General features: G+C 42.0%; 1 protein-coding gene across 1 annotated transcript; it reads left to right on the top strand.

Annotated features, from left to right (window-relative positions):
- Positions 1-378: 378 nt before the first annotated feature.
- Positions 379-14,045, top strand: RGCC (regulator of cell cycle). Its single transcript, XM_071805836.1, has 4 exons — positions 379-708; positions 10,617-10,712; positions 11,887-11,949; positions 13,442-14,045. The coding sequence occupies exons 1-4, from the start codon at positions 399-401 to the stop codon at positions 13,447-13,449; spliced, it is 477 nt and encodes a 158-aa protein (XP_071661937.1). The 5' UTR covers positions 379-398; the 3' UTR covers positions 13,450-14,045.
- Positions 14,046-15,905: the final 1,860 nt, after the last annotated feature.

The following is a 15,905-nucleotide window of genomic DNA, read 5'->3' as shown; positions in this document are numbered from 1 at the left end:
CTGATGCTCGTTTTACTCTCCACCCCCTCCCCAACCACAAATAGCTGGGATTAGCAGACCGAGATCAGCCAGGAGAAGACAAGATCACGCTGCCGGGGCTGACGGTCGGAGGACGAGGGGCGACGCTTTGTTCCCGTAGCAGCGCTGGGCTGTCGGAGGCAACTTGCGTTCTCTGGAAAGCCGCGCACCCCGGCACCCCCCCCGGCGAGGCGCACCTGCACCACCCGGCCGGCCCCCCGCGGCGGGCAGGGCCGGGCCGCGGTGCCACCTCCTCCTCCCGCCCCCTGCGCCTCAGCCCCGGCCCGGCCGGGCTATAAGAGGCGGCGGCGGCGCGGCCGCGCTGCCCATGCTGGCGGCGGGCTGAGGGGCGGTGGCGGCGGCGGCGGCGGCGAGGAGCCATGAAACCGCCTCAGGCGCAGCGGCCGGCGGGTCAAGCGCTGGGGGAGGACGGCGGCGGGGACTTGGCGGAGGCGCTGGGGGAGTTCGACGCGGTGCTGGCGGAGTTCTCCTGCCCCGCCGGCCGGCGCCGCTTCTTCTACGGCGACCACCTGGAGCGCATGAAGCGGCGGAGCAGCGGCAGCGTCAGCGACGGCAGCGGCCTCAGCGACTCCGACAGTGAGTGTCCGACCGTCGGTGCGGCCGTCTGTCCCGGCCGTGCCCCGGCCCTGTGCGGGGGGAGGGAATCCAAAGCGGGTGTTAAAGCATCGCATCCCCTTCCTTGAGAGAAGCAGGGATCCCCAAACTAGCACTTTTTTAAAAATTTATTTTTATTTGTCTGATTTACTTTTTGAGTTAGAAGCTGCAAGGATGCTCAGTCCGGCCCCGCTGGTTTTGTTCTGGGTCTCTTTAGCTTGGAAAAGAGGAGACTGACCTTATTAATGTTTATAAATATGTAAAGGATGAGTGTCAGGAGGATGGAGCCAGGCTCTTCTCGGTGACAACCCATGATAAGACAAGGGGCAATGGGTGCAAACTGGAACACAGGAGGTTCCACTTAAATATGAGAAGAAACTTCTTCACAGTGAAGGTGTGAGAACACTGGAACAGGCTGCCCAGGGAGGTTGTGGAGTCTCCTTCTCTGCAGACATTCAAAACCCACTTGGACACCTTCCTGTGTAACCTCACCTGGGTGTTCCTGCTCCAGCGGGGGGATTGGACTGGATGATCTTTTGAGGTCCCTTCCAATCCCTGCCATTCTGTGATTCTGTGTGTGTGATTCTGCGTGGAGTGGCAGAGGAGGTGCTGGAGTGAAGCCATGACAAGGTCGCCTCCAGAGCTGATAAGGGCAAGAAAAAATTCGCTGCAGAAAAAGGTTGATCTGGGGGCACTCTGACAAAAACCAGGTGCTGAGACACTGAGGCATCTCAACATCTTAGAAATAATTTTTTTTTTTTTAAAGAAGTCTCTTAGGTTAACAGGGACTGTCAGTTGTATCTCAGTAGCTGAAGTATCAGTTGAAAGACATTGAACTGAAGTGCGCCTTCCAGAAGAGACTGAAACTCATCCAGGTTTGTGGTTTAGTGTTGTGTTTCAGAAGTGATAATTTTAAGCTTGCGCCCAAATATACCAGACCCGTACAAATGGTGCAAGCAGAACATCGCACAAGAAGGCTGGGAAGCCAGTACTGACTCATGACCTGCTCTGAGTAAGAAAACATACAATTGGAACACAGTTTTTTTCTAGTTAACTTGGAAAAAAAGTTTTAGCCCTCTTATTTTGCTACTCGGGGAGAGAAAACATCTTTGCTCTTCCAGATGGTGAGGCTGAAAACTGCTTTTCTTCTCAGGAGCAGTAGGCTCAAGGGCTACTTTGCCAGAAGTTCTGCTAAAAACAAGCTATACCTGTTTGTTGGTTTTTTTTTTTTTTGTTAGTTCCTAAACTGTACAGGCAGTTCTAAGAAGCTTATCTGGTTTTTTTCAGCTACTTAACATAAAATTATTCCTTTAATTTTTGTTGTGTATCAGTTCAGGAATTTACCATGCAGTGCCGTTGACTTAGCGCTAAAACTTTAATATAATCTTCCTAGTGCTTAGGCTGTGAGAGCGTAGCATCTCCGTATTATCAGAGCCCTTTGTTTCATCATCATGGGTAGGATTTATTTCATTTCATTGAGAGGTAATGTTTTACCTGCCCTGAACTTGGGTACTATGATTGGAAGTGGCTTTTTTATTTTTCCTGTAGTGGATATATGTGGATCCAGATGCTGCACTTGTTTCACAATGTAGAGGATGAACTGCTCCTTGCAAGTATCTCTTTCCCTTTGAGGGGGCTTAGAAAAGTCTGGCTGATTTAGGCTGGACACTAGACTTGGATGGCTGAGGGTATGTAAGGTGAAGTCTGCCTTTGCTGGGTCAAGCTGATGAAATATGTGAGCTGTGTTGTAAATCTCAGTCTATTATTAACTACAGCAATAGAGCCCTAGTGTTACTATTTCTTGTGCAGTCCTTCAGTATTATAATATATTAACCTCTCACATACTTTTACCACAAATGAGACACTTGAACTGATGGAGTGAAGATTATCTAGTGAAATAATCTACTGGTGAGAAAACAAGAAAAAATGACCAACCAACCAATCAAAACCAAAAACCAACAAACCACACAAAAAACATCCCCCCCAAAAAAACAAAACAAAACAAAACAAACAAACAACAACAACAAAAAAATCCTCAAAAAACCAAAACCAGCAAACCCAGTATCAAGAACTTACTCTTCTTGGATGGATGAAGACATCTGTAGTTGCTTAGCATATCTGCTGTAGTTCAGAAAACTAAAATATTGAACAAGACTTAAAATAGCTGTTTTAGGAAGGGCTTTTTTGAGGAAGATTGTGTTCTCCAACAGGGCAGGAGGCCTGGTGAGAAGCAGCATGGTTGTGCAAATTGGCAGACCAGATCTTCAGGAAGATCTGGGATATAAAAATCTGCGTCAGAAATCTGTGCTGATTTGGGCTGAAGACAATAATGAGATAGCAGGCTAGACAGGGTTTGGCTCTATACAAAGTCCTCAAGGATCTTGTATGAGCAAGTTGTGAAGCTCCCAAATCCCATCCTGTGCTGGGGTTCCTCTCTTGGTGATGCATCATCTGAAAAGTGGCTCTGGAGAAATCAGAAGTCACTGTCTTCTGGAAACTGGTGTGTACTGGACTAGGAGATGCACTAAAAGTGACCTGTTGGCATCCGGTGATGTCGAGTATGTGAGGATATGCCTAAGGGTGGAGGAAAAGAAAATTAGCTGTCTCTCCTCATTTCTCAGAACAGGCCCAGTAAAACTTTTATTCCTAAAGGTATCATTCAGTTTGGACATCTTGTTTTGAAGTTGTAGTAGGATTAGAGAAGAGTTGCAGATTTATAAAGAGCTCTTTTTATGAAACAGGCTCCAGTGTCTGATGTAATACAGCTGCGCTCCCTACATCTGTTTCAGGAATAGAATACTTACCCAGGCTCTTTCTGTTCAGGCTCAAGTTTTCTCCCCCTAGGTTCACATTTCCTTTGGTCTCTATCATTTAGTGCAGATGTAGTGCTGAATTCATGACCTTGCTTTTCCCATGGTAATGCTGAGGTTAAACTTCACTGCAGGATCAAGGAAAAACCATGCTGAAAGAGCAAGTTCTGACAACATGAATCTGTAGCAATGGAAAAGGAATTCCAACAATATTATCTGCAGGTATTTTAAATGATCCTCTTGTTCATGAAGACTCTGTCTTTGCAAAATCTTGTTATCCAGTGCCAAGACTATTCCAGCTACTCTTTGTCATTTATGTACAGAACAGTTCAGACTGTCTTGGTGCTCTCTCTTCTTGTTTGTTGGTTAATCTAATCCTCCTAACTCATGTGTTGTGGCTCAGGGTTAGGTTCTGTGTATATTTTGGCCATTCCTGACGTGGTAATACCTTTTGAGTCTAGGGTAGGGAAGCCACATTTTAAGCTGTTGCATATGTTTGTTTTGGGGCTCCTGCATCAGTCTTAGATTCAACTTTACGGGAAGCCAGGAATCAGTATCTAGTGGTTCTACTTGGAACTGTTCTGCAGTAGGGTGAGGAAAGCCTCTCCTTTCTTGGGGCTTCTGCTATGAAGATGAGTGCATGTAATTTAGCAGAGGTATTTACAGAAGATTTTTATCAATATAGTTAATCCCACAGATATTGCTTTGAACTTTAAAATCTCCTCAAGGGACCTAGCTCTGAAAGTACTAACTGAAATTCTTATATTACATATTTCAGGGTTTAAAAAAAAAAAAAAAGTTGGAAGACACTACTGTGGAAAATGGCCATGATAAGTACTTGGTTTTCTCACGTCTCGTCCTGTTATTTGACTAAACAATCTTTGGATAAGGTCCGTCTTGGCCATGGTTAAGTATTGTACAAAACACAGTGGACTCTAGACCTTACAGTAACAGAGAGGCTCACGTGTGCAGATGTTGATGATGATGATGTTAGTTCTTGGCCCACAAGTATTACATTAACCACAGCAGCTGATGGGGTCACTGCTGGAAATGATGATTCAACTGGTGAGTTAGTCCAACAGACATTCTTGAGTTGCTGGATTCTCAGTACCAATTGTGTTTCAACTTGATGTATTTAACTAGATCGAAGTATATCAGCTTCGTACTTCAGCTTATTAATCGTGCTGAAACTTATAAATTGAGGGATACCTTATAACTTTTTGCTGTATATGTTGGTTGTGATAAAAAAGGGGTTGTGCTAGTACTGTGCTGGCAAAAGCCACTAGTGTGGGTGCAGCGATGCTGACAGGCTCTTACAGATACAATTTGCTTCCTGTGTGTTGGAAATAAGATTGCAAAGAGAAGTGCGGGCTTGCCTGTGTATGTCCTCTCAGTCCACTGTGCTAGTACAGTATATGGCAATGTCAGGACAGTCTGCCAGGTTTAGGCTTAGGGTAATGAATAGAAAGTTGGACTTAATCGGAGGTTCTGAAGGGAAGCTTCAGCTTCCAGTCTCTCTGTTAAAAGCATTGCAAAATAAATGCATCAGTTCAGTTCTTGCGCTCATACAGCCTGCAGTGTATCGCCGTAGTTATTTTTAGGAATATGTAAATGCATCTAGAGCTCTTAATTTGATAATTTCAAAATCAAGCAGGTGCAGCATAACTAAGGGATTGAACAATATCCGTCGGCACCCAAAGACTGGTGTAGTGCAAGCATTTGTGCTTCCATGCCATGGCTGTCTCCGTGTGCTTGTGCTAATGCCTACGCTATCTAGCGATGAAGTGTCATCCGCTCTTAATACTGTAGCACTCATCCTGTTCATGTTTGCAATCTTGCAAGATGTGGCTGTAGAGAAGGTACAGAAAAAGGCAACAGAAATAATTTAAGACATAAAATAGTTTCCAAATGATAAAATAGGCTGGGACTGCCAGGCTAGAGAGGAGAGAGATGTCTTGGGTGGGGACAAGCCAGTCTTCCAGAAGATCTTAAATAACCTTAGGAAAGTGACTGCTACCTCACCCAGTATGAGGAAATCAAATTAAACCAGCATGTTTTGAAGAAATATGAGGAACTATTTCTTCTCGTGGTGTAAACTGTAAAATGTATTGCATTAAGGTATCATGGATGTTAAAATTTTACATACTGAAAAAAAACTAGATAAAATCACTGTGGGAGAGATGGGGCTGTTGAGGACCACTGCTCTCTTGGGAGAGAAATTGATCTGGCCATTGCCAGAACTTGGTAGAGCTTGTCCTGAAACTATCAGTGTGTGGCTGTGCTGCTCTTTAACTCTTCTATAGGCATCTGCTGTGAGACAGAATGTGGAGTAGGTGAGCCTTTGCTCTTAGCAGCAAATCCCAGCCTTACGTGATGAGGAGAACATTTTAAGGAGGTAGATTGTTTCTGCGAACTTCTAATGGCCTGTCTCTAACAAGAAGGCAAAACAATATTTATAATGAAAAAATGAAGCAAGACTCTCCTGGAGAAATAACCTTTTATTAAATTACTGATAGATTCAAGGGGAAGAAACCCCAGAAGTTTCTGGTGCATAGGCTTCTCTCCAGGTGTTTCAATTTAATGAGAAATATGCTTTTTGGTAAGATTTCCTGTTTGTACCTCCCCAGCATACCTGTTTCTCTCTTACACTTAAAAATGAAGCGTTAATAAAGGGCAAGATTGGAGTCAGAAATGCTGCCACACAGGTAGTAAGCATGGTGGAGGAGCAGAAAGGTAAGCTTTATATTATTAAGCTTCTCATTATATTATATAATGAGAAGGTGCCACTTGTATGTCTGAATTTCAGGCTTCGTAGATCACTTCCCTATAACTATGTGATTTGAAGTATTTTTAAATCATGAAGCCTAGAAGTGTCAATAATGAAAAGGTGCGATTTTTGTGTCAGTGTTGGAACAGGTGTTTGTTAGCTAAGTGAAAATCCCACAAAAAAATAAACAATGCAGCCAAGTGTAACTGTGATTATGATCAAAATAAACACTGTCCTTGAGGGCTGCAACATATGTGTTGTCAAACAAGCTCTTTGCATCCTGAGTATTTCTCGCTTCTGCTGGTGGCATTAGCAATTCCTGCTTCTGTCTCTTATTTTTTTAGCTAGCACGCTGTGCTCTGACTAGGAATGAGTTGTGCAGTGTGTTCATTAAATGCTGAACTATTGTTTTACAGTAAATTCATGGCTTGTAGAAAGAGACCTAAGTGGAATTTTGAAGTTGTTCTCTGAAAACTTCAGGGGTGTGATTTATTTTGGTTTTTTCCCCATAAAACTTTCCCCACTGAAAACTGCAGTAAAAATTCTACCAACTCCAGTGCTCTTTAAAAAAGTATCCTGAAGTATGATACTAGAAAGAACGTAATATTAAAGAAGTCAGACAGCTGAACTTTTCTGTTGTCTGTTTTAAAATGAAAAGTTTGAGGTTTTCCTCCTTCACTTAATTACTGCCCAGAACCTTTCAATTGCTAATTTCATGGAGACATTCTATATTTACATGGTATTGCTATGTTTTCTCTTTGTGGTTTACCTATATACTGGAACAAGCAAAGGTCAATACTAACTACAGATTACTTTGCCAAAGTAAAATATACCCGTGTTTATTCCAACCCTCTAATTTCACAGCTATTGGCTTAGTTTTACTCAAGTAAATCAACTCAGTAGCTTCACTCTCGGATTTTAAGACCTTTTCTAAAGAGGCAGTTTGAGTGTTGTGTTGTTTGCTTGTTTTTCAACAAAGGGGCAGTGCTTATATGTGTGTATGGTGGAATCAAAATACAAACTGAAAAATAAGCAATGAATGACAGATGAACTTGCATCACAGTGGGAGAGAAGGGGCTGGATGGGGAGGGACAGCAAGGATGAGGGTTCTTGGTGTCAGGCTCTGGTATTTGGGTTGCAGGGGATGTTGTGTTTGTGTGGCAGCGGAAATCTTCCAAGGGCCATTATGGGAGGTGAATGAGAAAATCTTGGCTGTAGCAGCTGGTAGAGAGCGAGGACTGAAATGTCCTTTTCCCAGAGCTTTCCGCCCTACAGCCACACTTTGCCGGAACAGATACTTTTGTGTGATGGTTATCATAAGTATTTTTTGACAGGTTGTGGGTTTTTTTTTTTCCAGTGGTTATAATGACCTTGATAGTGGAGTCAATGCATTCCTCCTTCTGTCACCAGGATTTCTGCTGCTTTGTGGCACATGTACACCACAGCCAAAGTGTGGTTTTACTTTTTAAGAAAGTTAAATGTTGATATTTATTAAGCTATTAATATTATAACCCATCAGAAGACAGCACTATTTTGTGAAAGCATTTTGCCTTTTGAACCTAGAAGAAAAACATTCAGATATTTAAAGCAACAGCTCTGCCTTATTTTCTCTTTGCCCAGTTGTAAATATTTCCCAGCGCAAGGTTTGTGGAAGCCGGTATGAAATAACGTTTTCTGGTTTCAGTGCATTGCAAGGTGAGCAGTCAGTACATCCAGCTGCTTATAGACAGAGTATGGAGAGAAAACCACAAAAAGAATCAAAGGTGACTGCTAGCTCAGATAGGTACACGGGTATAAATAAAAAGAATTCTGTGACTAGTTTGTGCCAAATTTTAAATGGCTTGTTAAAGCTTTTGTAATTTGAGTTGCCCTCAGCAAGCGTTCACAAAAAGAACATTTTATTCCAGCTATGTGTAGGAGCAACTGGAGCTTTGGATTTGGTGTCTGAGGAGGATTGGTTTGTGGTATAAATTTCCAGCATCACTGAATTTGGTGTCTGGATGCTGGTAGCATAGACTCCACGTAAAAAGTACATTCAGTTTTGCAACTGTTCTCTGGATTATTTTTTATTAATTCAACTAGCTCTAAAACCCTTAAAATACGAAATGATTTAAAAGGTCTTGTTCTGCTCTTGTCAAATACATTATCTGGACAGTGTTTTATCTTTGGTCTGTTCTGTCAGTGTTCCAGTGAGTTGTACTCTTGGCTACAGGACTGTTCGTGTGAGGTGTTACGAGTTACTTGGCTTTTTTGAAACACAAAGGGTTTTGTTCTGAACAGCTAGAATTTTCCATTTGAAGTTTTTTGGTCACTAGGGTTTGCATCTTGGTTGGAAAGAAATGTGGTTTTTAGTTGAAAGTTGGTCTGTAAGCTGATTTCAGGAGGCAATTTGTCATACCTTTAACTGTAATTTGCAGACCATTAATGTACATGGTTCATATTTTATAGTACAACCCTGGTGACACATCATTGCAGAGCAGTGTCAGATTTCTCTTCCCTTAGTTCTTTTTGGTTTAGTAGCTACTTTTAAAATAGCTGATTTTTTTCATTTTTCTATCTCAAATTATCTCAATTCTGCATTGTATTCATCAAATCTTTCTTAAATATGAAGTTTCAAGTAGATTGGTTTTGATCTGCTCAGGTTTAGAGAGGGGAACAGCCACTTCAGAGTGAAGATTTAGAAATCACAACAAAAAGCCAGCATGAAGCAGCAGCGTTACCTCTTTCTAAATGAGAAATTCCAAGTGGTGGCTGATCTGGGAAAGCCATTGTCTCAGGTAACATATCACTCACATCATTGCTCACATTTGGAAACAGGCAATGAACCTGTGGCTGAGGAAACATGTGACAGGCTTAGTAGATGCAGTTGTCCTGTCTGGTCTGATTTGTCACTGTACCTGTCTGCTCCTGTGGAAGGTGGGTTTATGCTGGTAAGGACTGCAGGCTGGAGGAGATATGGGGTATGGACACATGCTCTTCTTCCCAAAGAGTGGGGAACTTACAATGGAGGAGTATTAAGCTGGGGGATGGTCTCTGATATCTGCCAATGTCGTGGTGGTGGTCAGTGATGTTGCATTGCGGTGTTCCTTGGAGAGCAGAAGGCTCCAGAGAGACCTTATTGCAGCCTTCAGTACTTAAAAGTGGCCTGTAAGAAAGATGGGGACAGACTTTTTAGAAGGGCATGTAGTGATAGGACAAGGGGTAATGGTTTTAAACTAGAGCAGGGAGAATCAGGTTAGACATGAGGAAGAAATTTTTTACTATGAGGGTGGTAAAGCACTGGCCCAGGTTGCCCACAGAGGTGGTAGATGCCCCATCCCTGGAGACATTCCAGGCCAGGCTGGATGGGGTTCTGAGCAACCTGATCTAGTTGAAGATGTCCCTGCCTATTGCAGGAGGGTTGGACTAAATGGCCTTTGAAGGTTCCAACCCAACTATTCTGTGATTCTATGAATGTGTAGATGTGCAATTCATGTAAAGGTGAGCTGTGGTCCTGTCCCTTTTGCTAATTCAGCAAAAGCACCCAAGACAGTCATCTCCAGTCACAGCAGATGGGACAGGTGTCCAAGGAAATGTGACAGTTCAGACTTGGATGGGCTTAACACTGCAGTGCAACCAGCTCCTAGGCTGGGGCTGCAAAGACAAATGCTATGTGTGCTGCAGGTAGGTGAAATTGCTGGTCTCAGTGGCAAGCAGTAGTAGCCAAATGTGCCAAATAAATGGAGAGCGTTTCTGTATTCATATGACAACGGTTTCTTTTTGTAGAACTACAGTTTTCAGGTCACTGGCTCACAACTGCAGGAACCAGGAGTTTTGGTGTCTCTGACACAATGACAATTCCTCCTTCCAGTGGAGCCGTGACTAATACTTGGTGCACCCTGTGTGTCCTGGAACTCTTTATGAAAAGAGGCAAGATAAAGATAATTTTTGATGCTTTTGAAGCTGAATGTCTTGTGTAAAATCCAAGAAAATCAGAGTGGTATTGGAACCTTTGCTATGGCATATCAAGCTTTCTTTAAAAGATGGCATGAAATAAGATTGCAGAACATCTTGTGTACAGACTTACTGCTTTGTGAACTCCAGAGAATTACAGAATAAAAGCAAATTAGAAGATGCTACACAGTTTATCTGGAACACAAGACCTAAAGCATCAGATTATAGGGAAATGGGTGTGTTTGCTTCAGGGGTGAGGGCAAGGCTTGAATATATTTTCCATTCTAAGGGACTGTCCTTGTCCTGGAGCTCTTCATTCAAAATCCAGGTAACCAGAATTTTCAAGAATATCGTAGATCAGTCAGGTCATACCAGGCCTAAATTAGTGGATGTGGAATAATTGCTGCTCCTGTAATATTTTCCAAATGATGCTGACTGCAGGGAAAGCTGACACTTTCCTTATTGGGGGATACTCTACAGAAATAGTTTCAGCTTCAGTGATGAAAAGCTAAACTCTCCAAGTGCATCTACTCCAAGCTTGCCATCTCCATCAGTAACTCCGTGTAAAGGTAGGCTTAATTTTAACTGCTGGCATTTCTTCCTAAATCTCGACTATATGGGGTTCTTTCTGTGAGCCAGGATTCACATGCATGCATTGACTTGTTTTTAAAATGACAACAGAACTAACGATTACTGTCAAGCACACTATGGATGCAAGTGTTATTGTATTGATCACAAGCAGCAATAGCACACTGCATCCACGCTTCTTCACAGGTGACCCAGCAATTCTTTTGATTTTGAAACACCAAACTGTAGTAGAGTCCTTTGGCTTATCAGGAATTGTGGTTCTCCTTACAGAATACTTCACTTCAGAATTAACTTCTATTACTTCTTACAGAAGCAACTAAGTAACTTAAGTGTCCCATCTATATACAGAAATATGTAGCCTGGATGCAGGGATGCAGTAGGTGACTTACTTGAGGCTATATGCTGCTGTTCAAGTTAACACAGTTACTCAGATCCATATAGACCTTGCACTGATGGTGCAACCCACATATTAGCAATTCCTTTCTCCTTTGTAGCTTTGCTGTTTCAAAGTGGCTTCTGTCTTGCAGCTGATCTAACTCCTCAGGACCTTGTTTCATTCAGGCTAACTTAGATTAACTCTGGAGTAGACATATCAGTAAATGAACAGTTATACATATGTACTATATGGTGCTTTCATTACAATATCTCTGGAAACATCCCAGGCCAGACCGAATGGGGCTCTGAGCAACATGATCTAGTTGAAGATGTCCATGCTTATGGTAGGGGTTGGACTAGATGACCTTTGAAGGTCCCTTCCAACCCAAACTGTTCTATGAACTTGTCTTCTCAGATGCATGTTTAAGAGCTTTTGATGCTTGCACGTCATTTCCACAGTGACCAGCTGCCAAAAAAAAAAAAAGTTAAATGCTTTATTTCTAATTAGGATGATACCAGGGATAAATAATGAGTAATAGTTAATAAGTAGCAAAAAAGAGTTCAGTTAAAGTGGTGTTAAATACTTGGAAAGGACTTGCACTAAAGGTCAAGATGCTCTTCCTCATGAGAAGACGAAAAGACAAAAATAGAGTTGGACCTGGCCTGGAATAGATCACTGAAATGAGATAAGGAAGCCACTTTCAGTGGCTTACTTGGGGGATTGTGTGGTTCCAGTGTTTGTTTTGACTGGAGAAATAGGTTCTGTCTCTTATTTTGCAGCAAAGCTTGGAGACACAAAAGAACTGGAAGACTTCATTGCTGATCTTGACAGGACGCTAGCAAGTAAGTAGATTTTTATTAGTGGGCTGTATCTTACTTGGTACTGTCATAGAGTGATGAAACCCAGTGTATGGTGGGAGGGGAAAGGGAGAGGCAGCAGTATAGTTCTATATAACATGGATTTGTTTTAGTTTGCTAGTTCTATGGATCGTTACGTGGATAAGAAGGTAAAATAGACTAAATTCTGGTCTTTGCCTGAATGTTCAAGGCATGCAGTTTGGCTAGTGTGACAAAGGCTGTGCTGCGATGAACCTCTGTCTCCACCTCCGAGGCAGCTGCAGTTCACCCCTTCTTGACGGTGTATGGATCAAGTAAACATCACTTTCTTAAATACTCAAAAGTCAGCCAAAAAGTGGGGGGTTGTTGACTTAGATTAAATGTCAAAATCCTGTTTGTTCTTGTCTTTACCAGGAGTGGAATTTAGATCACTTTTTCTATCATTATTTAGAAATTTCATTATCTAGTTACAGTAGTGAGTTTTCATGATGATTTTTAAAATAAAACAACAAAACTGGAAAGAACTATCCTGTTCCCAACCATATATTCTGCCTATTTCTGCTTCTTCCTGTGCTTTTATGGACTAGGGGTTTTTTGTATGGAATCAGACTGCAGAGCCCAAAGTGACAAGTTGTAGGACTAGGCCTAAATAGCAGCATGAACAAAACCCTGCCAGTAAACCATGAACTGAGAGTTTCTTGTGTTCAATAGGTATTTTCCCTTCCCTGTAACTCTTGAAGCCTTGGACTGAACTCAAGACAGCTGCCCTTACGAGCTTCCTACTTCCCTGTCGTCTGACTTGTATCTTAATCCCAGTTTCACTTTGCTTACTTAAAATATATTTCTAGTTTCCTGACTTCTGTCATGGACACATGCTTGAGCTAACTCAGTCTCTGCCACTGCAGCCTTGTTGACTGGTTGCTCTTCTGAAAAACATCTCAGTTTGAAGATTTGTTTAGGATGATGAAACCCCCAAACTACCAAATATTTACATTGCTGCATCTTGCACAGCCATTGTGCAGCTGACTCTTAAGGGGCTGCCTATAGTCTATAGGTTTCATTGTCCCCTTGCAAGGCACATGGAAGATGTTTATTTTTTGTGTGTGTTTTTATTTTTTCCTCCTACCTAAGTAAACCTCTAGTTATTTCAACAGAGTCTCATTTATTTAGCATCACTTGTCTTACCAGTGGTACACTATCATATATGGAAATTCTGAAGAAAAAGTCCAACTTCCATTAGATATTGATCATCGTGTTTTTAAGGAGTTGTATTTATACGCTTGAAGCTACACAGAACTTTGTACAGATGTCTTTTCAAGCTTAACGTACTTGTAGAACACTAGTCACTTTAAATTCTTATATGTTAACCTTTTGGCTCTTGTGTTAATTAAAAAAAGGAGTAGTTTTGACAAGCTGGGCATAGATAAGGTGTCTGGTGTGTCAACAACATGCAATCTTATTTAATGTAGAACTCAATGATCTTGTTTTATGTTTCCAGGTATGTGAAATGAATCTTTGGTGTTGTGCTTGCCTGCGAATGTCTTCTGAAGGATAAGTGACACCAGTCACTGAGAACTGCTGCCCTTGTCCGATAACTTTGCTACCCAAGATATTCACCCTCTGAACATAACCTTTGGAAACTCCTACAAGTATTTAACTGGCAACATCAGTCTTGTTAGTTTGCAGCAGATTGAATTATATAACTTAAGTGTTACAGTTGTATTTTGCTTTAAAATATAGCTTGAATTTTAATTTAAAGTTGCTTTTATGAAAATATATTTGTAATTTTATATAGTTGAGAACTTTTAATGCTTTTTCCATTATAATATATTTTTGTATGCAAATAAACCCTGAACTGGAATCCAGATGTCTGAAGGCTTCATATGAACATGTGAACTCTGAAACATAAGTACAGATTAGGCTCTTATTGAAAACATCAAGCTTTAAAATATCTGGTAAGGGTGTATTTCCTGTTAGGCAAAATGCGTTGTGCTGGCTTCATGTGGAACTTCATATTTTTCTTTTCAAATTGCTTAAATAAGAGTTTTGTACTATGTAAAATTAATACAATCAGGAAAATAATAAAATTGGTTAAACTGTTACTTCAGATTTGCTTTAATACACATGAAATAGCACTGACTTAATCCAGATTTGAGCAATAACAGCTACTTCAAACCCTATGTAAAAGCCAGCTTTAAAATTACATTCCATTCTACATGAAGTGCTAATTGGGAGGTCAGACATTCAGGCCCATGGGTTTAAAGGTATGGAGATCCTGTAGCACCAAGAAAATACTTCAGTGTCTGGATGTTTCTGATACCAGACCCTTGGGTCTGAAACAATCCACCACTCCAAAAAGACTTCCTGGCCATCAGTGTTTATGCTGAAAGAGTGGAAGGGGAATATGTATTTTTACAAGGAACCTGATTCTTTCCATATGCATCAGGCACTGCAGATGTCATGAGGTGAGCTCTGCCCCAGCTGCTGCAGGCGTTGCGAAAGTCTGCTCTGTATTTACTAACAGGAACATCATGAGGATGATGCAAATCCATCTCCCTGCTTTATATTTCCTAAAATTTAACCAAAACATATGGGTCCTGTTAAACACCATATAATTTTTTCCAATTTTATTAATTGGTAAGAAAATGTAATTCTGAACTGGGTGCATTTTAATCAGTCTGAAACAACCTTGGGTTGATAGTGTGGGATTTGTCTTTCTTTCAGGCAGAAGGGCAATGTAGGATGACGGAGTATTTTTGTGAGGAGGAAGAACTCCCTTCTGTTTCCTGCTGCAGATTCAATGGGTAAATCGTCCCTTAGAAAAGAAATGAACTGATTTAGGAGGGTGAAGTTTCATGTTGCTGTAGGTTAACTATAAAATCTGTGCAGTGAGGTGGGGTGGTTCAAATTTGAGACAGTGATGTGCTTCTCCATGCTCTGGGACCTTCTGAGAAGCTCCTGCACAGCAGAAAACCCAGTTTAAGCACTGAGGTTGGCTTGTTTTGGGAAAGCCAGAGCACTATGGAAATTCAATGCCACTAAATGAACACACAGGATGAAATCCTTTTGGTTTCCTCTGTGAAACAAACAAGCTTGTGCATTTCTTGTGGGAAACACTGTTAGCACAAGGCATGTTTTTTAAAGCTGCTTGAATAGCAGCAAGAGTTTTGGCTGGTTTTCTATGTTTTAACACTCTTTGGTAGGGTGAATGATGGAGCGGTGGTGAATGGTGGATGTTACCACCCCAAAGGCAGAATGCCTTGATTAAATGTGTGTTAAAGAAGCCATGAGTTTCAGAGGAGGCCACCTCAAGCACTTGTGAGGTGGGGGGAGATGGACAGCTGTTTGCTCCTCTGTTCCTGAAGTCAGATTTTTTGAGGCATTGGATGTGAGTTTTCCACTTTTCCTCTGCACATTCTGTTGTCTCTTGATCCCGTTGAATGCTCTGAGCCTATAATCAGTGTTTGAAGTTGTGTGTCTCCCTGTATAGAGTGAAAGAAGACCTGTATCTAGTGGAGTGCCTCAAGGGTCAGTACTGGGACCAGTACTATTCATCAATGACTTGGATGAAGGAATGGAGTGCACTGTCAGCAAGTTTGCTGATGACACCAAGCTGGGAGGAGTGGCTGACACGCCAGAAGGCTGTGCTGCCATCCAGCGAGACCTGGACAGGATGGAGAGTTGGGCAGGGAAAAATTTAATGAAATAGAACAAGGGAAAATGCAGAGTCTTGCATCTGGGCAGGAACAACCCCAGGTTCCAGTATAAGTTGGGGAAGGACCTGTTAGAGAGCAGTGCAGGGGAAAGGGACCTGGGGGTCCTGGTGAACAGCAGGATGGGCATGAGCCAGCACTGTGCCCTTGTGGCCAGGAAGGCCAATGGCATCCTGGGGTGTATTAGAAGGGGGGTGGTTAGTAGGCCCAGAGAGGTTCTCCTTCCCCTCTACTCTGCCCTGGTGAGAC

Source organism: Patagioenas fasciata, chromosome 1 (assembly GCF_037038585.1).
Source record: "Patagioenas fasciata isolate bPatFas1 chromosome 1, bPatFas1.hap1, whole genome shotgun sequence".
Classification (NCBI taxonomy): Eukaryota; Metazoa; Chordata; class Aves; order Columbiformes; family Columbidae; genus Patagioenas; species Patagioenas fasciata.
Note: the sequence above shows the minus strand (reverse complement) of the source record. Positions and strands in the feature narration are given on the sequence as shown.

Excerpts from the sequence above, each read along its gene's own strand:
- RGCC (XM_071805836.1), top strand. The coding sequence starts at position 399 with ATGAAACCGCCTCAGGCGCAGCGGCCGGCGGGTCAAGCGCTGGGGGAG. Across the intron at positions 709-10,616 it reads AGCGGGTGTTAAAGCATCGC|TCTACAGAAATAGTTTCAGC; the intron begins ATCCCCTTCCTT and ends ATTGGGGGATAC. Across the intron at positions 10,713-11,886 it reads ATCAGTAACTCCGTGTAAAG|CAAAGCTTGGAGACACAAAA; the intron begins GTAGGCTTAATT and ends CTTATTTTGCAG.